We start from the raw sequence: 22,033 nt of genomic DNA, 5'->3' as shown, positions 1-22,033 counted from the left end.
CAAGTCATTGCTCTAATTCTAGCTGGGGTGTACCAATGTTGTAATAGTGGTAAGGACCAAGCTGATCAGCCAGCATTAATAGCACGGATGAGTTAATTGAAAACAACAGTACGGCAAGTGTAACACAGCTGAATAGTGACATTTTAAAGCGCAATCAGAGGTAGGTAACACTGCTGTTAATGAATGTAGTTGAATCGGAGCATTCGGGTTGTTCTCTTCCTGTCATTATTCGCACAAGATCAGAATCCTAACAAGCTGCTTCAAATTGCATGAATGTGTCTCATCGAGGGCCCGGCAGCGGGCAGCAGCCCCCGCAGACTGTGATTAATCAACGCCGGTAACGGCCGCCATGCTGACGCCTCGTTATGTTTGACGGCTTTGCTCTGCTCCCTCAAATCAAGGGCTCCCCGCGCCGTCGTAAACGGGGCCGGGCCGCTGACAGGGCCGTCTGTGTCGGGCCCGCCGCCCCCTGCTGGTTGAGTCTTGGTTGCACAGCGTTGTTGGCTTACTTTATGCAGATCGATGATGTTAGAAGCAGAGTGCACTTGTTGGTGTGTGTCGACTCCAGGACACTGTGACCTTGGTGTAATGACAACACTGATATGATGATTGATGGGACAACACAGGCGCTGTTGTTGTTACCAATGTCGAATTAGGACCTCTGTTCTCTGTCTCGGCAGGTAATGAGTTGTTGTACCGTAACCGTGACGGCGATGTGGTGTGGCTCAACGTCGACACCGACGAGAAGACCATCTTGGTGCATCACAAGAAGTTTGTAAGTCATCCCCCCGCTCTGGGCTGCAATCACAGGACGGCAGAGATAGAGGGATTAAATCCAACTTGTCTCACAGCGTCAGCAATTTATTTCCCCCTCCCTTATTTTGAAAGAGTCCTTAATGCGTCTGTTATGACTCAAACATGCTATGCCACAGTAATACTTGCGGAGGATGACGCCACGTCTCTTTCAGGAAATGTACAAAGCCAGCAAGTACGAGGTGTCTCCCGACATGAAGCACGTGCTGCTGGCCTACAACGTGGCGCCGGTGAGCTACCTTTCCTTTGTTTCATACTTCAATTAGCGGCGCCCTGACACGGCCGCCTGGCTGGCATCGTAATGAGCAGGATGGGAGACAATCAACATCATTAGTCTTCAGAACGGAGGCACAGCGGAATGATGGACCGCAACGTTGTTGCAAGAAATGTACCGTAAACGCTCCAATTAACGCTTCGGTTCTCCTGTGGTCGCCGGGTGCATGGTCCACAAAACCAAATAACCGCTGGGGTCTCTAATTAGTGTAGCCTAGTAGCTGAGGCATCATCATCATCATCATCAGCATCATCAGCATCAGATTTATCTACCTCTACAAGTGCTTTAAAATGTTGGTGTGAAACGCATCCTACTTGCTGATAAGTGACCATGTGGTCAAAGAGAGCTATGTTTTCCTTTCCACTTTCTCATGCACCCCAAATCATTGTTAAATAACATTTGAAAACAACAGGTTATATATCATAAGATTTCCAACAGTCCCTGTCCAATGATTGCCTTCTTCCAGTTAACGCCCCGTCCTCTGAGGTTATGCTAAACAAACACCCCAGTGACTCTCAATTATTTTCGGTCATCCTTCCAAGGGGACTGATTGTTTGTTTTTTCATATTTGGAAGTGTTTGAACTCACCATGTAAATCGCTAATGCTAGCGTACATGGGGTTTCCACTGTAAATTAGCATCCAGCTAGCACATTTTGTCGAGGTGATGTGTGTCTTGCGTGAGTAGTGATAGACATGCTTATCTAAAGGTTCTGGTCAACTGACCTAACGTGGAGACCAAACGCAAGTACTGCAGGAGCAGAACAGCGCTAATAAAGTTCTCTGACGCCTCACCTCCGCAGGGGGCCGGCGGGGGGCCCCACTACTTGACAGCTACTTTAGAGCATTATTTACGTTTCTTTATCAGTGAGACCATATTTTCACCACTTGGCAGAAACCAGCGGAGGGTGCTCTGAATTCAACCCCGACATGTTTGCTGCCTGAACGGGCTGAAAAATGTACAGTAACGTTGGAGTTTTATTGGATGTATTTCATATTTCTCACCTCTCCAGGTATACCAGCACTCTTATACCGCCTTCTACATCATCTGCAGCCTGGAGACGCCGTAAGTCTGCACAGTTGCTTTTGTTTTTGCCTCAACAGACGTCATTTTAATCCATCCAATCATGACGTCCTCCGTTGCACCCCTGTTGGACTTCTCACTTCTGACTGTCCTTGACAAACACGCATCGAACGCCTTGGCTTTTTCTTTATGTGCCCTCCAGGGAGACGTGGGACCTGAACCCGCCTGAGGTCCGCAACGCTCAGCTGCAGTACGCCGGCTGGGGTCCGGAGGGTCAGCAACTGGTAAGGACAGTCCCCCAATCCTAATCAAGTGTCTGGTGAGTTCAGGCAGCTAAGAACAAGCACAAACATTGGAGCTGAAGCCTGACCTCCATTATTTACATCCTGCCGTGTCTTCTTCACTGATCCGCTCCTTTTGCTATTGATCTCTGGAGGATTGATGACACAGACTAAAAGACTGGAGAAATACACCGTGTTCCTGGCCGGCTTGTAAAGAGTGGCGCTTTGCCAGTGGACGGGTGGACTGGGGCACACGCTGCATGATGGGCTCACGCTCTTTCGGCGTGTTTTCGGCTGTTACGGGAGCGTTAGCAACGCTCTTCCTCAAAACTTTTCCTGAACGCAACTGCAGGCCGCTTCTGCACTTCCAAGATGAAGCATCATAACAAGCAGCCGGTGGCGTAATTAGCTTCAGCCTGGCGGCTTAAGTGATTACATCCTGCAGCACAATGCTATTAATTACCTGTTATCTCGTCACACGCTGGCTGGGTTGATACAGCCGTACATTTGCCGCCATTCGTCAGGAAATTGGTGAGAACATGACAAGGAGTTGCAAAAAAGGGCAGGGGTGGATAAGGGTGAGTGGGGTCTACATCTCCCATAATGCATCTTACGTCTCCGCCTGCTACATGCTGATGAAGCTAATGAGTGTTTAATATTCATGAACTTTGTCCGATTGTTATTGTATGAGGTGACAAATTGTCTTCACGTTATGGCTGAGGGTAATTAAAGGTGGGGCCCATCTAGGTTATCTCTGAGAAAGGGGGTCGGGTTTGTGCTGTGACCTCGAAAAGACTGAGCCTCCATCTGTGCCGGAGTGTGACACAGAACCACAAGGGTTAGATAAGCACCGTTTGTCATGAAGACTGCATGCATTCTTCATCGCCGAATGACGACAGAGCTTGTTCAATCACTGTGGAAAACAAACTCCTCGGATGGTTTTGTGCAAATCGGTTAAGCGTTTTTTGTGTTGGGGGTTACAAGTTTGGGTTACGGCAGGGGTTGGCAACCCCCGCCTCTTCAGCCCCTTTGTTGTGGCTCCCTTCATCACGCTCAAGTAGTTTAACAGCCGAGTGGAGAAAATGCGTGTTTTTGAAGAGTTTGAAACATTTGGATTTTCTGTAAGACCATGACTGCATCCTGGCTGGTGATACGAAGCTTACAGGTAAACCAGCTTCGTTGGCAAAGACGACCAAGGAATCTGCTGTCCATGCAGATGGAAACTCTCGCTCCCCCTTGGTCACGCAGCGGACCTACAAGTAGTCGGAATATTTGTAACTCATTTCAAAAGTGCACATTTTCCCACTTTGGCGTTCAAAACACATTGGAGCTCTGCGAAGGGAGCCCCAACAAGGAGGCTAAAGAGCCGCAAGGTGACCTCTAGGTTAGCGTACAGGGTTCACGAAAAAGCTTCTTGTCAGCAGATGAAAGTGATTTGAGAATTACACATTTTCAAGATGCTGTGAGTGCAGGCAGTCTATTATTGTCTGCAATGAAACAGTCCACCTTCAGTTATCTGAGAGGCCCTGCAGCTCTGGCAGCGTGGAACAGATTCCAAATCTGGTCCCTGGGTTTGCTGCCTTATCTAACGTTGAGAGGAAAGCCTTTTTCTTTTTTTTCTTTTTTTTGGTGTTGCTCAGATTAAAACAAAAAAAAAAAAAAAAAGCTGTGATTTCAAATCCGTGTGCTGCTCTCCTGTGTCAGGCGGGTGAAAGGCGTCATGCTAATGTGTGTTTGGACCTCAAGGTCGATTCTCACCTGTGATAAGGTGACTGGTGTGCTGTTCCGGGTCAGCCACCCGTGATGATAAACGTGTATGCACGGAACCGCAGGCTGCGCTCAGGCTGTGTCCTCTGCATGCTGATAATGACACTCATGCAGTCTCACTCAGCCTTTCTTGCACTTACAGTACCGTTTGTTTGGTGTTTTAGCTAGCATTAGTACACAATAACTACTTACACAGTATCCCCAAACACATAATTAGGACTGACTGACCCTGACGGACGTTCACTTCATTTAGCTTTCTTGTTAGCAGGTAGACAAGGTGGTGTCCCCCAATGTTCTGTCATCGCACCTGACTCGCATGCTGCGAACCTTCAAGAAAAGCTGCACTTTGCCCATCATCCACAATCCTTGTGAGACGTGAACGCGTCTTTCTCTTTCCTGTGTGTTCGAAAGCTATAAAAACAGCTAAAAAGAGGGGACGCAATCATTCTGCCTACAGAAGCATTCTGAAAAAACTGCCAACAACGCTCCATTTACATCATGTGACCTGCATATAAACCAAGCTACAGCGGCATTGTTATTATTATTATTATTATTATTATTATTATTATGGTTATTAACACTGTTACTCCGAAGGACTACTTTGCTGGCGTAGTGACACACCACACGCACCAGAGGCATCAGCGCTGTGCTCACAATGCCTCAGGCCACTAGCAAAAGGAACACTACATATTAGAGCTTCCGCGACTGCTGTGGTGTTTTTGATTTGGAGTTAGGAAAAGCTAACGCCAGGTGTAGCGTTTGTTTCTACAGTATGTTGCCATGTGAAATCAATCACCCAGGAAGCAAGTTGGCTCATGCTTAAAAGGACCAAACTACTGCAAGTATGACACGTAATCATGACGGTGCCTGTTACAGGTGGTCACAGCATGGATGTCAAACCTTAAACCTTGTTGGAGGCGTTTTAATTGTGGGCTTTCTAGGCGTGTCCCATTACGGGCATTAATTAGCTGCCTCTTTTTAGCTGTTTAGGACGCACAGAAAAGAGAAAGATGTGTGTTCATGTGTTCATAAGGATTGCGGGCAAAATTCCCAAAAACGTGCACGTTCAAGGGATAGTTTGGGTTTGTGTGATGAAGAACGTAGTTCTGCTCAGTTGCTGGGGACAGTTAACAGTTTGGCTTCGCAAAACTATGCGTTCAAAAGATTAAAACATTTGTATCACAAAAATGGGCGGGGTGTAAGTCTCTGTTATTGGACTACAATGCTGATGGGGATTTAAAAAAAACAACCCAACTATCCCTTTAAGAACTGGATGACTATTCATCCAACTACACTGTTGGACCTGCAATTAGTTTGACAAAGTGGAGTTCCCCAAGGGTCTGTCCAAGGACCATCTTGTACTGAGCTCCAGCAGTCTCTTTAACCTATGATTTCCTTCTGTAGATCTTCATTTTCGAGAACAACATCTACTATCGCTCCACCGTGGAGAGCCGCTCCATTCGCTTGGTGTCGTCTGGCAAGGAAGGAGTCGTCTTCAACGGGCTCAGTGATTGGCTGTATGAAGGTAAGTGTCGTTAACTGCCCACCTAAAGTCAGATTAGAGGCGAGAGGAGTCAATGGGGGCTAATTGTGCTTCTTAGGCTTGTATTGGGGAGGAGTCGCGCCAGTCCCTCGCGTCCTCGGCTGAGTTAGTATTTCGGGCGCGCCCACGTCCATTCTGTGAAGGTAAATTAAAATAGAATCTCCCAATTTGCTTCCGCCGTTCAGAGGCCAAGAAAAGGAACAAGAGAGTGTTCTACATTGCTTGATTTGCATGAATTCAGCGGTGGCGCTCTCCTGATGCAAATGTCACGCAGCTCGCCTAGCATCATTGCAACGGATCAAGGCCAATGTGCCTTCAAAAAATAGAAGAAAGAAAATGAGGGCGGGTGCTGCGTTAGCATCCCACTAATGAATTTGTATTTGCAGCGTCGGGTGCACGCTCTGCACCAGCGGAGCAGCGTTTTTAATAAAAGTGTCAGGTATAGAGATAGAAGATGGAGACAAACTGGCACGTGCTGTACAACACGCTGTTAGCGCTGTGTAAAACCTTCCATTTCCGCGTGTGCTCCTGGAATTGAATGCCTCGACGGGAAAGGTTATCCGAGGCCACCCGTGTGTCAGGATTAGGCTGTTTTTTATCTAATGTTGCCAACATGCGGCTCTTGTCGTCGTCGTTTGTTTTCATGGCTGACATTTAAAAGTACGTCCTCGCTTGGATGGCTAACTTCAGTCAGTATTCACTCGGCCTGAACGGTTGGTGAGGAAATAGAAATGCGCTTGTATTTCTCAGATCTCCCGGTGGAGGTCATGTGTTCTGAGGCTTGGTTTCTTTGTGGGGGGAGTACAGTAATAACTTCTTTGGTAACTTGTTAGCAAGATGGAGTTCCTCAAGGTTGTGTACCAAGCACATTCTTTCCTCGCAATATAATATATGATAAAAACAGAATAAATATATTTAAGGGGTCCGGCTTTTGTCATCACAATATTTTTAGTCAGCATAGTTAGTCATGCTGAAAAATTAGGACACCCTAACCCATGGTGTTCAACTGTTTTTACGACTGTAAATTTGCAGTGCCCCCTATATACAAGTATATAGGTATATAGGTTGTTCTTTTGTAGAACACACTGATTTGTTTTTAGGGTTTAATAACAGCGCCACCATGTGGTGTATTAGCCAGAAAAATAATAGCACTGGCAACACAGAACGGGTGCATGTTTTGCCAAATTTGGACCCTTTTGTGGGCAGCGGTTCAGGAGTAGAAGAGTGTTCCGATTGGGTGTCCTATATTTGTTTTGGGTCTAATATCCTTGCGTAAGGGTGTACAAAAAAGGCAAAACGTAGTACAGGTCAGGCACTGGCTAACCTTCCCAAGATCTAATGCTAGGCATGAGAGGCAAGAGGAATACTGCCAGTGAAAGAGCATCTATCTGACTGACTGAAGAATGCTACTCAGCATTTACTTAATAGTGCCACTTTATTCCCCCTTTCAGGAAAGAGTGCACTGCTTGTGTAATAATGTTGACTGACTGCGGCGGCCAGGCTGATTTTGCTTGCTAATGACCGAGACTCTTCTGGGGCCAAGGTCAAGACAGGGCTCGGAATGCCACCGAGGAGAAATGAGGTTTTTTAAGCCGCGCCTGTTGCCGAGCGGCAGATTTGATGCAGGGAGGGCTAAAAAGGTTGGCGAATAATCTCCCGGGCTTGAATATCCTCTGGTTTGCAATGCCGCCTTAATCCATGAATGTGTGTGTGTGTGTGTGTGTGTGTGTGTGTGTGTAGTGCATCCAATGAAGGCGACACTGAAAATATGAAAAGCAACATTTAAAGAGCGAATCAGTGTCATGGATCATGTGACTGGCTGCTTTCTTCTGATAAAACAACCCGCCGTCACTTTGATTTGATCCACGCTTGCCCTGCGGATGTTTGTCTGTTTGCGTGAGAGACTCGCACCTGCAGGTGCGATCACCACCCAGCCCGTGTTGGTGACGGCGTGCAAAAAAACTCCACCTCTGAAATGACATCAGAACACAATCAAGGGTGCACCACTGCACTATTGAGGCCAGCGCTAATGAGATTTCCTGACATCGTCAGCACAGTTCAGGCGGAGGTAACTGCAGTGTATTTCACATAAATTGTTACATCGCTGGCTGACAAACAAAAGACGCCCACTCACAAGCCGGCCTGTTCCTAAGCCAGGGAGAGAGAGACGTACATCTGTGCTGTTATGAACCTTTCAATGTCATTTCACAATTGCTATAAAGGCCTGGAAAATAAGCCTGGTGCTGTAATTAAGCCAGTTTTTGCTCGATTTAAATGTCCCCATTATCTCAAGATTGCGCCTAGCTGGTGTGCCACTTTAACATGTGGTACTACTGCCCTCTGCTGGGAATATTGGAACACAACAAGCAGCTTTTATCTGCTTTTGAATGTAGGCTGTGTTCACACTCTTGTGGACCAAAAAAAAAAAAAGATTTGGTGCGCATTTTGGAGCGGTTGTACTTGCTGTAATAAGCTCTCCAAAGCTACCCGAGTCCTAACTTTAGTTTTGAACCCGTCCTGTTGAACAGATTAGTCAACTGGATGATGGTTTTGCTTTGCAGCATATGAGTGTGGTATCCTCCTCCTGTTCCAACTGCTTTGCAAATCTATCGTTGAGACCACTGAACACAGAAAAGAGAGACACAACAGCTTAAGGTCACATTAATAACTGTGATTGAAGTCTGAGTAGGATATGTGGGAAGTAGCCACAGATGGTGGGAGCGTCCGCTTCATCGCCTGTTTCTGTAGTGCTGGGTGGGCCAGACAGTCAGCTGGTGCAGGAATAGTAGGGGTGGAGCTGGGACAAGCGATTGAAGAACATTGGGACTGGACAGGGCGAGATCGTTCTTAATTTGTTCTTTACTGCACAGTCTTTGGTCCCATGACAAAAATGCTGCTGAGCCAACCGCACCAAAGTCTGGACGGAGTACCGAACCACAAGTGTGAGCATTCATGGCTTTCGTGCCTGAATGTGCCACCAGCAGCCATTAGTGGTTAAGTGCACATCAGCACGGTGGAGCTCAGCCGTTAGCATCTTCAGGGTCAAGCCTCTCCGAGGTGAAAGGTTCTTCAGCAAAGTGCCAGTTGCAAAGAACGTGTGAATATGACCTAACTTCTTCAAGTCTTGCTGGAGGTCTGCGCTCTCTCAGTGCAATCTTCTTAATAAAAGCGTTTATGTGCACAAATTATCGATGTTGGCAGCGACTGATCCCCTCAAGGGGCGAGAGGGGGACCGGAAAACAAAATGTACTTGTAATTAAACGCCATTAAACACATCTTCTATCTTGTTGGCTGTCAGACAACAGTGTTAGCGAGCTGGCCTGCAGCCATGTAATTAAAAGGCGCTTCTCGTTTGCCGTCTTCATACGTTTGTTTCATAGCTGTGTTGTGATCACTATTTCAGAGGAGATTTTACGCTCCCACGTCGCCCACTGGTGGTCTCCAGATGGCGCGAGGTTAGCATACGCCACCATCAACGACAGCCTGGTGCCCAAGATGGAGCTGCCCATGTTTACTGGCATGCCGTACCCCACAGGGAAGGAGTACCACTACCCCAAGGTAGAACCTCCAACTCCATCAATGAGATGTCTTCACTTAGTAGAGTGGCTAAAATCCAACAACACCTGCAGGCTGGTGAGGAGAACCCCGTTATCACTTTGTATGTGGTCAACCTGAATGGTCCTCTTCACACCATCGAGATGAGGAGACCTGATGACCCAAGATTAAGGTGAGGCGCGCTCACAATATGCTTTGCAAGAATCCTACATCTTCTGCATCCCTCATGTTTTTTGGTGTCTGTATGCGTCTTGTGCACAGGCAATACTACAGTACCTACATAAGGTTTAGAGTAGTCAATGTCCAACTTGCACTGCAGTACTAGTATATACTTACTATCTACTGACAATGACTCAACACACAACTGTGGCCGTCTTCAGTCAAGCATGAGTGCTGGCAGCACTCGCGAGATGCGGTTCATTGAGGGGAAACATGAATTCCAACACGCATCCAGCACGTCACATTTTCACCCCAAACACACCTCCAAGATGACGGGTGCCTTGCTGGGGAGGCAAGTCTCCAGACCGGAACGCAATTGAGCACCCGTAGGGCATCCTGAAGTGAAAGGAAGGTAGGTGGAGGAGCACAAGGTGCCCAACATCCACCATCTGCAACCAAGGAGGAGTGGAAGAGGATTACAAGAACAACCTGTGCAGCTCTGGACTATTCCATGTCCAAATGCTTGTGTGGCCTCATATTCAGTGCATAGTAAATCTATACTGCTATACACTGACTACTGACTAACAAGTAGATCGAAGCTTCCCTTGAGAAGATATACTGTAATAACGATGAGTAACGTTGTATGCCAGTGAGTTCTACGTGACCATGGTGAAATGGGCCACCACCACCAAACTGGCCGTCAACTGGCTGAACCGGGCGCAGAACATCTCCATGCTGACGCTGTGTGAGGCCACGACGGGCGTCTGCATGAAGGTCAGCCTAGACCGTGTAAATACAGTGCATCTGAGTTGTCCAGTGCCAACCTGTCCTCTGTTCTACGCAGAAACACGAGGACGAGAGCGAGGGATGGCTTCACAGGCAGGTGAGACATTGACGTGGATCCAAAAGCTGCTATTGATAGCTCCTGTGAGTGTGACACCTGACGCTGGAGTGTTGTCATGTCTTTTAGAACGACAAGCCTCTGTTTTCCAAAGACGGTCTGAAGCTGTTCTTCACACGGGCCATCCCACAAGGAGGCCGTGGAAAGTTCTTCCATATCTCCATGTCCGTCTCGCAGGTATACGAGTCACTCATGTTGACATCAACATGCACACTTTTAATATTGGATATTTTTGTGGACCTGCAGCCAAACACCAGCACGGACACACTGCAGTCCATCACGTCCGGTGACTGGGACGTCACGCAGGTCCTGGCCTACGACGAGGAAAGCCAGCTCATGTGAGCATCACAGATTCCTTCTTTACCGTTATCCGTGTCTTAACTCAAGCTTGGTTCCCATCCTGTAGATACTTTCTGAGCACAGAAGACGGCCCTAAGCGAAGACACCTGTACAGGTATTTTGACACATTGCTAATTTCAGCTGGAATTCTAGGTCTTATCTTTTGACTTTTGTGCCCTCAGCGCTGACACTTTTGGCTCGTTCAACCGTCGCTGCCTGTCATGCGGCCTGTCCGACAGCTGCGGCTACATTGGCGGCTCCTTCTGCCACAACATGAGCTACTTCCTGCTGCACTGCCAAGGTGACACCCAGTGAACAACAGGATTTTTGGTACTGTGCAGAGGCATACTGACTTCCCCACACGGAACACATTAAGTGTAAATGCCTGGTGAAAGTCACATGTCTACTCGATAAACAAATACAGTGCAGCCCAGCCTCTGGCATAGGCAGTCATGTTAGCAATAGTGCCAAGGAGAAGCCAGAGCTTGAAAACTAGGACCCTATGATTTCTGGAGTTACTGATGGAATTTACATAATGTGAATGAAATGCTGTCATTGTGAGGAAGTATTTCCCTGGCGGACGGCTCAATCGTGCCGTAATCTCATCATTAAGACGAAACAGCACCTTCTCTTATGTAGTGTGAATGGAAGCTAGCTTAGCGTAGCATGCGACTCAGGCTGGAAGAGTATATTTTCACCGCGTTGTGTTTTACAATGCCGGATGACGACACGCTTATTCTTGCACCCAGCTCGTCTTAACCGTAAACACACTTCCGGCGTTGCAGTTTGTTGTAGCAATGTGTGCAGAGGCTGACATCCATTTCTAAGTTACTGGCAAAATTGTCCGTTGATGTATTACCTCAATAAATGTAAGGATTTTTGTATTTAATTAACGGACACTAACTATTCACTAACCCAAAAAACTCTATGCCGGTAACAGAAGTGTAAAATGTAAAAAAAAAAAACTAAAGAGGTTTAATAGGGCCCTAGAAAACCCTCTTCCGTCATGAAAGTCTCCTGTATGCCCATTGGACACAAATATTTATTTATTTATTTATTTTTGTGTTTGCTCCCTTACTGTGCCCTTGGAGTACTGTTACACTTCTCGTGGTTGTAGTTTGAAATGAAAACTCCTTATTTAGTTCACTAGATTGTGCACATGCATTTGATTTATGTGCAGCAAACAAATGCTATCATCCTCACATCGCGGCACAGTCACATGACCGGCAAACACTCTGGGGGAAATGAGATTGCAAAATCAAAGCACTTCTCTCTCTCGGGTTGTGGGGACAAAGGTGGCTTGCTTGATATGATAAAGTTGTGACATCATCATTACCGGGATGGCGGGTACGGAAGATGCAATAAGAAGTGTGGCTTGTGCTCCCAATTTGCCTTAAAAGTTGTGAAAGCTTTGCGTCGATGGGGAAAAGCTATTCCACCCTGACATCTTGTATTATTATTATTATTCTGTCATTGTTGTCTTACTAATACAACCCTGGTGACTTGGTGGTTTTCCATTTAGGCCCCGATGTCCCGTTCCTGTCTATTTATAAGACGCAGAGAGATGATGACGCTGTCGAGAGCCAGGATGCAGAGGGTGAGTGTGGCCTACACTCATGAAACCATGCAGGTTTGCAGTGGGTTTTGTAGGGGGACAGCCCTACACTAACATTGTTCTAATAATCTAATTACAACGACCTTCCACGTGTGGAGTCTGTTTGTCGACAAGTCCAGCGAGGTAATCTGATTGCGCCTGGCAAAGGATGTCATTAAATTACGAGCGTGCGCAACATCAGCATGCTGAAATCACATTACTTACTGTAAGTGTAATGGCTAGTCTAATAAATGTCAGCTTTACTCAGATATTATTACAGGTGGAAGAACATGCAGCATATGAGACGCACCACTTCATCAGTGAATTGACCATTTTGTCCTTTTCAGGTCTTGTTGAAGTCCACAAACTGGAGAGCAATGAAATGCTGAGGCTGATGCTGGACAACATGCAGATGCCCATCGTGGAATACCAGGAGATCAACATGGATGACTACAGTATGTGTCCATGTTTGATACAGATTATTTTGGCATGACATACGCAGCACCCCCTATGGGTTAGGAGTAGGACTAGTTTTATAGTACTTGTATAGTGATATGGACCTGTGTGTCTGCAATAAAGTTGAAAGGGTAGTTGGAGCTAGGGTTTGGGTGTGCAGGAGCGTTAAACTGTAGTTTTTTCCCCACGACTGTACATAAGGATGCAAGTAATTGTGGTAAAATGTCTGTGTGCCTTCCACAGCTTTATCAATGCAGATCCTCAAACCTGCAGGCTTTGTGGACACGTCACACTACCCTCTGCTGCTGCTTGTGTAAGTGTGAAACACACACTAATATAACCAACAAATTGTCATTCCTAAATGGCCCACGTGCAGCGATGGCACCCCCGGTGGCCAGAGCGTGTCGGAGCGCTTCCACATGGACTGGACCATAGCACTGGTGAGCAGCTTTGGCGCCATTGTGGTGCGCTGTGATGGGCGGGGCAGTGGCTTCCAGGGCACCAACCTGCTACATCGCATCTACAAGAAGGTGGGCGTGTTGGAGGAGCACGACCAGAGGGAGGCCATCAGGTACGTGGCATGTGACACAGGAATAAAACAATACATTTCATTTGTATTCATGTGTGTTGCAGTTTTATTTTGCAAGAGCCCTACATTGACAAGACCAGAGTGGGAGCGTTTGGAAAGGTAAGTTTCCCAATTGCAGATGTTATTTGGTAGAAATGACTGCTGTTGTCCCTCAGGAGTATGGAGGCTACATCACCAGCTTGTTGCTCAGCGACGACCTCTCTCCAGCCCGATGCGGTGCCGTCCTCTCACCAATCACAGACTTTGAATTATATGGTTAGTCATTTTTTATTTTGCAAAGTAGTAATACTCACCTCAGTGGGACGTTAATATGCGACCAAGCCACCCTCAGCTCTTACAAACACAACTTGCTTGTCTTTCAGCATCGGCTTTTTCAGAGCGGTACCTGGGGATGCCCAAGCCTGACCCCCGGGCATACATGGTAATTATGAGTCATTCATCATTGTAAACATTGCAGCTGTTGTGTTTCTGCATTTTTGTCCCCAGATGGCCAATGTAGCACACCGGGCAGCTCAGTTGGTCGACAAGAAATTTCTCATAATCCATCCAACTGCAGACGGTAAGAAGTTGATGCTGTACATGGAAAGATATATTCTGATAGTGTGTCCTCCCTTGCAGAGAAGGTCCATTTCCAGCATACTGCAAAAATGATTGCTCAGCTCATCCATGAAAAGGCCAACTACACATTACAAGTATGTTTTTGGTGTCTGTCTGTCTGTCTGTCTGTCTGTCTGTCTGTCTGTCTGTCTGTCTGTCTGTCTGTCTGTCTGTCTGTCTGTCTGTCTGTCTGTCTGTCTGTCTGTCTCATTCATTCATGTTGTCTCAGATCTACCCAGATGAAGGCCACTTCATCCACAACGAGGGCACCAAGCAGCACCTCAGTCAGTCACTGGTCAACTTCTTCGAGGAATGCTTCAGGCTACCAGAAAGGCTCTTGGACGAGGACCTAGATGAAGACAATGAGGACGAAGGTTAGCTTGACGGACCTGCTCAGTCTATCAACATGTCCAAGCACAACAATGGTGTCCGCAATATTATGCAACTACAGCATGCTGGACTTGAGACTGCCTCCAATCCAAAAAAGCTCACCTGGATTAAGAGTGACGCTGTGGAATATACTGATCCATTCATGTGCAGCAGTGGAAAAGCAGGACTTACACTGTGTAAGGGAAAGAACACCTTTAAAACTTGTATCATAATGACAAATAAAAAAACATCACATACCTGGTTGGTAGCATCACTGTTTTCTAACGTTGTGTTGGACTGTGCTTTGTCAATTGTTCAATGTATGTAAAGTAGCACACAAGCATCCACGAGATTGTTCAAGCGTTTTGTTTCCACTGTGTTGGCATCTTTAACCGGCTACTTGTTTCACTCACCTTACTGCCTTACTTTTGCCCCCACCCTCCCCAAAATACAACTAAACACAAACTGGTTAGGCTAGCTCTTCTCAAGCTAACGTGAACGTAGACATTTGTACAAGATGGATTACAACTTTGTAGAAGTGTGCACAGTGAAAGGTAAACTGACTTACCTTAGGATATATCCCACAAGATTCACTTTCTTTAAATGAAGCTAACGCGGAAACGAGCAAGCACATTAGCAGCTATCGCCAGACTCTTAAAAGCTGTACCTTCTATTGTTTGTACTGTGTTATCCTCCCAAAAATATCCTTTCTAAACTGAATTTCAACATTGTAAACTATATTTTGAAAAGCAACACTGGATAAACGGCTATGTGATATGAATTAGCACAATGCTAAAATGTACAGAATCTGCATGGTTGGTTTAAAACTGATAGCCTTTGTCGTACAAATTGAAATTACTAAGGCACATTTTGTTTCACTGCATGTCTTTATGTTAAACGCGGCGCCAGTTTGACATCTTGAATGTTCTTTAATGGGTAGCGTCAATTACATTTCTGGTTGTACTGTGATGTGCAAATGTTATTTTATTCTGAGGAAAATTTGTGCATTTCAACAGCTTTTTCCACGGTTACATCTAACTATACACTTATGGGATTAAAGTTGAATATCATAAAAAGGCCACTAGCTGCATCAGTTTTTTGTTTTTTTTTACGGAACGGCGATTATGAAATAAAATGGTGGCTACGACAAAATAAAGACTTACTCTGCCTTCAATGTTTTTGGACTGTTTAATTTCACAAATATCTTTACAATTTACATTTGAAAAATATAATTCACTTATGTTTTGTATATGTGGTTATGTAATCTTTGAAATTAATGCTAAATTTTGTTAAAAATTGTACATCAAAAATATATAGATTGCATTGTTGTCAATCCTACACTGCATTAACAATACACCATATAGTTAAGTGTAGCCTCTTTTTAGCTTAAAAGTAATACACTTGCTCGAAGACACTCTTCTTCCGGGTTTTCACCGGACTAAAGTTGTATATGAGCGCTTGGGCCTCCGCATCCTCTGACGCAAAGCTGTGATAATTCTTCCTGGCTGTTAGGAGATGCAATAAAGTTGTTTGGTTTTGCCACAACAGATATAATAGAAAGAGCTGCTGTCTTACCTTCACCCACAAAGAACTCCGCCATAAAGAAGGTGACCTGGACAGCAGAGGGGCTGTGAGCGATGTACGGCTTCCTCCACTCGAATGCATTCTTCTCCGGGTGCCACTGGGTGCCGTAAATTGGATAATCGAACGCTAATGAGCGGGGGGGGACAACATTACAAGAAAGTTTCTTGGCTGTAAAGTACGAATGAAGAGTGTTATTGATACCTTCCACTGTGGACAAAAACTCTGTTGTTCCATCTGTGTTTGTGGAGAGAACTTTGTAAAACGTCTTCAGCGCTTGGGTTGTGTTGTACGCCTTCAACGGAAAACAAACAGGGACTCTCAGATGTTGCATGGACTAGAATATTGAGACAGTAGGGATGTGCCGGTTGCCACCAAAAGGGAACGAGGCGTCTTTTCTGTTAAAGCTGCACCACGTGTCCACACTAAGCAGGGAGGGGTTTACACACGCAAGCTGGAAAGGTGAGGCGCTTTATGTTTGCGGGCTTCGCAAAAACTGACCTGGATGCTGCTTTTTTTTTTGCATGTTTTAATTGATATTTTGTTGTGTTGTTTCATTGTAAATCGTTGGAAATTTACAATGTTCTAAATACCTTTCCTAACATTAGAGGCCTCTAGACATGAAATAACACCCATATAGTCACCTTCACATTTGTATCACCCAATATAGTACACACAGTAAATAAGCCATTTAAGACAGTTTACCTTGTAGGGAGCAGAATCAATGGCAGACAGGATGGAATGTTTTATGTTCACGCCCTGGACAATGTAGAATACTACATTCCCTCACTATGAATTACTTAAATGATTGCAGTTTTTGGTAGAATGGTCTATTAGTCCAAACATATTGAAATACTGAGCTGGGCGCTGCAATGATTCATTCAGCTGCCTCTGGCCACCAGAGGGCGCCTCCCTCAACAGGATGACTATGGCAACACCACCATCAGTAGCATCAAACTAACCTGTCTCAGGACGGTCCTGACATTTCCGATGGGTTGATAAGCTCGCTGTGAGTTCTCATAGCTCATGATTGGCTCCTGTCAGAGAGCTACATGGTCCTCACGGAATCGTGTGCGGCTTAAATATCTACAAATCTGTTTTTTCCATCTAAATTTAGTGGGTGTGTCTTATGTGCCGCAAATTACGGTACTTTTGTTTTCTATTGCCGACATCTAATATTAATAGGAAATATAATACTTGTTATAATAATACTTTCCTGGTAATCTCTCAAGGAAACAAACAGGAAGTTGAAGAAGAAGAAATGTTCAGCTACAACATTGTCCCTTTCTTCCGGGATTACATGATTTCTAGATATTGTAAATAAGGACTGTACCTCCACGGCCAAACTCCAGCGGTGAGAGTTCTCAGTCAGAGGCTGCGACGCCAAAGCGTCCATGAGTTCAGCCGGGAAACCTCGGAACATTCTGCTGTCTTTGGCCTCTGGAAAGAAGATCATATTATTTTTCACTTATTTCTTTCTTGAAGTGATGACTTTCAACCATTTTATTTGATCTGAACATATTTCTGGAAAAAAAACATAAGTGGATAAGTGCACAACAAGTTGGTCATTTCCGGTGGAATGCATAATAAATGAAAGCTATGGACAGTAGAGAATAGGTTCCCAAAATGGGTTACACGTACCCCCACGGGTACGTGTGAATAAAAATGAAAAAAAGTCAGTGCATCTGATTGCCTCACGTTGCAAGAACAGACAAGTGTGATGATTATTGTGTGTGTTAAGAGTGTTTCATTTCATTTATATTGGTGTTCCTGTCACTGAGGGGGGGGATTACCCCAGAAAATGAGGCTTTATCATGACTGTTAGACTTCAGCCACAGCCATCGTGAGTGGACCAAACAAGTGAAGCTCAAATTCAAGCCATTGAAATGAAAGTATGCCGAGATCAAACTGGAATAAAAGACATGCATGATGATTATTTATCAGTGCTCATGTGAAACTTGCATGTCACCATGCAAAATACACATTTTTGACCCGGAAGTACAATACAATGAATTAACCAATTGATTGATTGATGTACTTGAACCAAAAAGATTTACGTTTTTAAGTGTACAGGAGTCGGGGTACATGGCTTCAGGTCAAAGGTCTAAACTGCAAAAAGTTTGGGAACCACAGCAGTAGAGTTTAATCTTTGTAGCTGCTCACGAGTGCGTTCACACACAGATAAGACTTGAACATGCTGGGTTCAAAGGTTAAGCAACTGTTGGACGTTCAACCTTGCATCCAAACAGAAGAACAACCTTTAGTGAAGCTGAGCGGTAAGGACACATCCCTCGTGTCCGTCTCTGTCAGCAGTGAAACTCCACCGGTCAGCAACAGCAGCTGCTCAAAGCCCAGGCAGGTACCCCAAATGGGGAAGTAATCTCCTCTCTGATTGGCCTACAGCGTCACGTGAAAAGACATGTTGACTTAAATCTAAATAACATGTGTTCTGTTTTTGTGTCACATTTACCTCAACGGCCATCTCATAAAAGAACTTTGCACTCCTTTGGTAGCCTGATGAGAAGATGCTGGCCGCTCCTCCGGGGTAAAGAACACTGTTGACACCACAAAGCAAAGACAATAACACAGAAACACCACACACACACACACACACCTTCATTTGCATTTCAAAACAGCAGAGCACTCTTGTCATGTAGAGGATCTATGACTAGCATATTTGCAGTAAGTCCTCAAAAACAGAAGAACTCTGTCATATATAGGATCTTTGACCAGCATTTTTGCAGAGTGCTCTGTCATGTAGCGAACCTTTGACTAGCATTTTTCCACGTCCTTAAAAACATCACAGGGCTCCTCTCACATAGTGGATCTTTGACTAGCGTTTTTGCACTAGGTGATTAAAAACAGTGGAACACTCCTGTCGGAAGATCTCTGACGAGGGTTTCGGCAGGAGGTCCTCAAAATCAGCACAGCGCTCCTGCAACATCCTTGACTACTACGGTGTTTTTGCACAAGGTCATTAAAAACAGCATAGAAGATCTTTGACTACTGTTTTTGCATTAGGTGCTCAAAAACAGCTTAACATTCCTGTCATATAGAACAGGGGTCCTCAACCACCAGGCCGGGGCCAAACTGAGCCAAGGAAACCTTTCAGGCGCAACAACAAAATACTTTTGTAAATACCTAAATACAATTTTAAGTAAATGCATATCAATTTTGGAAATATGGGCCATTAGTTTATTCTAAAAATACATAGTTTGACGTTTTTGCATGTTTGTTTGTTGCAAGTGTCCCACTTTGTTCGACTGTCCTTGTATGTGCGCTAGCCTTCTCCCACTCTGCACAGATTGTCAAGTATACTGTATTTTTATCAGGTTTTTTCACTTCACATTTGCTCCCAAATGCTGACACTGAGAATGCATAAAGGTAAAAGTTTGACGTTATTGAGTGCTAATGTGTGTATTTGTTGTGTGCACAGCTTCAAGTTAAATGCACGCTAGCACACTGCCCGTTACCACACACGTCAAGCAGCGGCGCTATAATCTTCTCCCTGAAAAACTAACTCCAAGCTTGTAGTGGTGGGTCTGTATTCACTTTGTGCTTTTAATTTGATGTTCCCGTCTTAGTTTTACCCAATACATACTAAATGAGATAAATTACATCGCTATACGACCCCCACCACCACCCGGTCCGCTGAGATTTGTGGGAACACGAGCCGGGTCGTGGGTCCAAAAAGGTTGTGGACCACTGATATAGAGGATCTTTGGCTTCCATTTTTGCACAAAGTCATTAAAAACACCATTGATGATCTTCGACTGTCTGTTCAATAGGTCCTCAAAAACAGCTTAACATTCCTGTCATATAGAGGATCTTAGACTTGCATTTTTGCAGTAGCAATGTTTCCCATACATTTATTTGTGGCGGTCCATCGCTAATTAATTTTGCCACAAAGCTATTTGGTGCTACCTATTAAGATTTCTCCATGTTTATGCACACTTACAGGAGACTCAATTTGAAACCTTTTACTTTGAAAGTACCACTTCCGGTTTGTGTGGCTGTTGCTATCGGTGATGCTATTCTCTGACGCTTTCTTCTATGATCTATCGGTATACAAGTCATTGTATTAAGCCCGATCCAACACCGTATTTATATGTCTTACGTTTTTTTGCACGAGAGGCTAAAAGAGGTGACGACGCAACTCCCCACTCACGCATTTGGCTTCAGAGCAATTTTAAGCCATAAAAACACCCACTAGGTGACTGAAGTGCATTTGATAAGAGCTCGACAGAGATCGTGTGGGCGGAAGAATCGCATGTGACAGGAAGGAGGAAGTGGGAGTTCAAGAGTTTTATTATCATATGCATCGTAAAATGGACAGTTGTACTATGCAATGAAATTCTTATTCTGTTCATTCTCCCAAGAAAAGGAACATAAACATATGTACCAATAAATTAAGCAACAACAACAGGAGAGACATTAATACAGATAAATAATACAAATAAAGTGCTACGAGTGTGTGCGTGTGTTGCATGCGGCGTGTGTGAGTGCTTCATTGAGAAGCCTGATGGCCTGTGGGTAAAAGCTGTTTGCCAGCCTTGTGGTCCTGGACTTCAAACTCCTGTAGCGTCTGCCTGACGGTAGGAGTGTGAAGAATGAGTGTTGTGGATGTGGAGAGCGTGAAGGAGTGTAGAAGGTTACGCATGCGTGCGCATAGTTCACTTACAAATGTGAAAATTGTCCATGTTATATTTGTAAATAAACTGCTTTGATGTAAAAAAAAAAACAAACATTTGTTGTGTTTGTTGCTATAGTTTAGATATTTGTCTCAAAGAGAAAGTTATGCTTGAAGTGCATCTTTTCACAAAAACCTGGTTCTCTCCCTTTTCTGGTCAAAAACGGATATTATCCTGTTTCGTACATTCTAGCGATCTAATTTATCTTATTTATTATGTGTTGCGTCAAACTAAGACATGAACAACATCTAATTAAAAGCACAAAATGAATGCCGACCCACCATCCACCAGTTCTAACCTGGAGTTTTTCCAGAGAGATTATGACATCGCTGTTTGACCTGTGTGGTAGAAGCCAGTGTGCTAGCATGAATTAACTTGAGACAAATGTGCACATTAGCACTCAATAAGTCATCAAAATTTACCTTTATGCATTCCCACATAGTATCAGCATTTGAGACCAAATATGAGGTGAAAGAAAAATGGTAAAAATACAGTAGTAGTCTATCTGTGCGGCATGAGAGAAAGTTAGCACTCGCACAATGGACATGCGTCAAGTGACACGGATGTAACACAGAATCCGGCCACTTTTCAAGATAAAACATCAAATAAAATAAATACAAATAATGGAAATTATTTTTTCTGGAATCACTGATCTAAACGAAGTTTGCAGTATGCCATGAAACAAAAGGTAGAGTTGCTAAAAAAAATAATTACCCATTAATGGAGTTGAATAGTCTCTTATACTCCTCATCAGGCTGGTTGATCCTGCAGAAAAAAAAATACACAAGGAAGGTTAAATGTTGAATAATTACTAAATATCAACATGCGAATGAGTTAAATGATAAAGACGAACATAATTGGGACCACCCTGGCACCTGCTGACTCCAGGAACTTGACGTAAGAGGCAGCAATGTACGCAGTTTGATTGTCTTCAGGTGTGTAAAGGTCCTGTGCCAGGATGCCTTTAAATCACAAACTTAATTAAAAGACATCACGTAAACAAGCGGAGTCATTAAAGTCACTCACCGATGACTGGCTTGTCATTCCTCGTGGCTGTGGAGTACAGCGGCAAGAATGCCAGATAAACGCAAAAGAAAAGCACAAACATGATTCTAAAAGTACAACACGACCACTTGGTCCTCCCGCAAATGCAGCGTCTCTCGGCGGCCTCGAAGTCGTCAATAAAAGCCATCCAAATTCAACCAGCGTGAGAGGACGTGGCCAAAATAATCGATCGTTTGAAGTCCATTCACCTTCGGACTTTCAACCCATGCCGCCATTCCTCGTGCGCGTCACGCGACTTTATACCGGACGTTGGTGTTGAAAGCACTTCCGTTAAAAAAAAGACGAATGTACGTTTTTAATATAACATTCTTCACGTAATTTAACCATTGTAAGTTTAACTTTTAAAATGTGTTACAATTTAACCAAGGGAGACATTTTGTGTAGGTGTTCATTTATGTGCCAATATTTAAAGAAAACAAACAGGGGCTTTTATTATG

General features: G+C 44.6%; 2 protein-coding genes across 11 annotated transcripts in view; one reads left to right on the top strand and one right to left on the bottom strand.

The window, feature by feature from the left end:
* The window catches only part of LOC129173795 (dipeptidyl aminopeptidase-like protein 6), a 117,332-nt gene extending 101,899 nt beyond the window's left edge, over positions 1 to 15,433 (top strand). For 7 of the 8 annotated variants that reach the window (XM_054764936.1, XM_054764935.1, XM_054764931.1 and 4 more), the window contains 22 exons: positions 681 to 775; positions 969 to 1,043; positions 2,099 to 2,151; positions 2,312 to 2,393; positions 5,562 to 5,682; positions 9,104 to 9,258; positions 9,330 to 9,427; positions 10,065 to 10,188; positions 10,259 to 10,297; positions 10,385 to 10,653; positions 10,722 to 10,769; positions 10,837 to 10,955; positions 12,177 to 12,251; positions 12,596 to 12,703; positions 12,948 to 13,017; positions 13,081 to 13,275; positions 13,338 to 13,392; positions 13,449 to 13,548; positions 13,656 to 13,714; positions 13,780 to 13,852; positions 13,912 to 13,985; positions 14,120 to 15,433. In XM_054764936.1, coding sequence (XP_054620911.1) covers positions 681 to 775; positions 969 to 1,043; positions 2,099 to 2,151; positions 2,312 to 2,393; positions 5,562 to 5,682; positions 9,104 to 9,258; positions 9,330 to 9,427; positions 10,065 to 10,188; positions 10,259 to 10,297; positions 10,385 to 10,653; positions 10,722 to 10,769; positions 10,837 to 10,955; positions 12,177 to 12,251; positions 12,596 to 12,703; positions 12,948 to 13,017; positions 13,081 to 13,275; positions 13,338 to 13,392; positions 13,449 to 13,548; positions 13,656 to 13,714; positions 13,780 to 13,852; positions 13,912 to 13,985; positions 14,120 to 14,269 — 2,237 coding nt within the window. In that variant the 3' untranslated portion in view covers positions 14,270 to 15,433. The remainder of the gene's footprint in view (positions 1 to 680; positions 776 to 968; positions 1,044 to 2,098; positions 2,152 to 2,311; positions 2,394 to 5,561; positions 5,683 to 9,103; positions 9,259 to 9,329; positions 9,428 to 10,064; positions 10,189 to 10,258; positions 10,298 to 10,384; positions 10,654 to 10,721; positions 10,770 to 10,836; positions 10,956 to 12,176; positions 12,252 to 12,595; positions 12,704 to 12,947; positions 13,018 to 13,080; positions 13,276 to 13,337; positions 13,393 to 13,448; positions 13,549 to 13,655; positions 13,715 to 13,779; positions 13,853 to 13,911; positions 13,986 to 14,119) is intronic. The other variant, XM_054764934.1, reaches the window with a different exon arrangement.
* ggh (gamma-glutamyl hydrolase (conjugase, folylpolygammaglutamyl hydrolase)) lies at positions 12,893 to 21,811 on the bottom strand. Of its 3 annotated transcripts, none has more exons than XR_008567306.1 (10): positions 21,558 to 21,811; positions 21,385 to 21,493; positions 21,246 to 21,296; positions 18,311 to 18,395; positions 18,099 to 18,237; positions 17,174 to 17,280; positions 16,045 to 16,135; positions 15,835 to 15,969; positions 14,383 to 15,764; positions 12,893 to 14,239 (listed from the first exon to the last, which is right to left on the bottom strand). XR_008567306.1 is itself a non-coding variant. In XM_054764939.1 (9 exons), the coding sequence occupies exons 1-9, from the start codon at positions 21,721 to 21,723 to the stop codon at positions 15,646 to 15,648; spliced, it is 1,002 nt and encodes a 333-aa protein (XP_054620914.1). In that variant the 5' UTR covers positions 21,724 to 21,811; the 3' UTR covers positions 14,335 to 15,645. The 3 variants fall into 3 exon arrangements, 1 of the variants encoding a protein (XP_054620914.1); XR_008567307.1 differs by having other exon boundaries at positions 12,904 to 14,239; positions 14,383 to 14,452; XM_054764939.1 differs by lacking the exon at positions 12,893 to 14,239 and having other exon boundaries at positions 14,335 to 15,764.
* Positions 21,812 to 22,033: the final 222 nt, after the last annotated feature.

Source organism: Dunckerocampus dactyliophorus, chromosome 21, assembly GCF_027744805.1.
Source record: "Dunckerocampus dactyliophorus isolate RoL2022-P2 chromosome 21, RoL_Ddac_1.1, whole genome shotgun sequence".
NCBI lineage: Eukaryota > Metazoa > Chordata > Actinopteri > Syngnathiformes > Syngnathidae > Dunckerocampus > Dunckerocampus dactyliophorus.
The sequence above is the reverse complement of the archived record's forward strand: the minus strand, read 5'-3'. Positions and strand labels throughout refer to the sequence as shown.

Excerpts from the sequence above, each read along its gene's own strand:
- ggh (XM_054764939.1), bottom strand. The coding sequence starts at position 21,723 with ATGGCTTTTATTGACGACTTCGAGGCCGCCGAGAGACGCTGCATTTGC. Across the intron at positions 17,281-18,098 it reads ACCGCTCAGCTTCACTAAAG|AGGCCAAAGACAGCAGAATG; the intron begins GTTGTTCTTCTG and ends TCTTCTTTCCAG. Across the intron at positions 16,136-17,173 it reads GCTGGAGTTTGGCCGTGGAG|GCGTACAACACAACCCAAGC; the intron begins GTACAGTCCTTA and ends TTTCCGTTGAAG.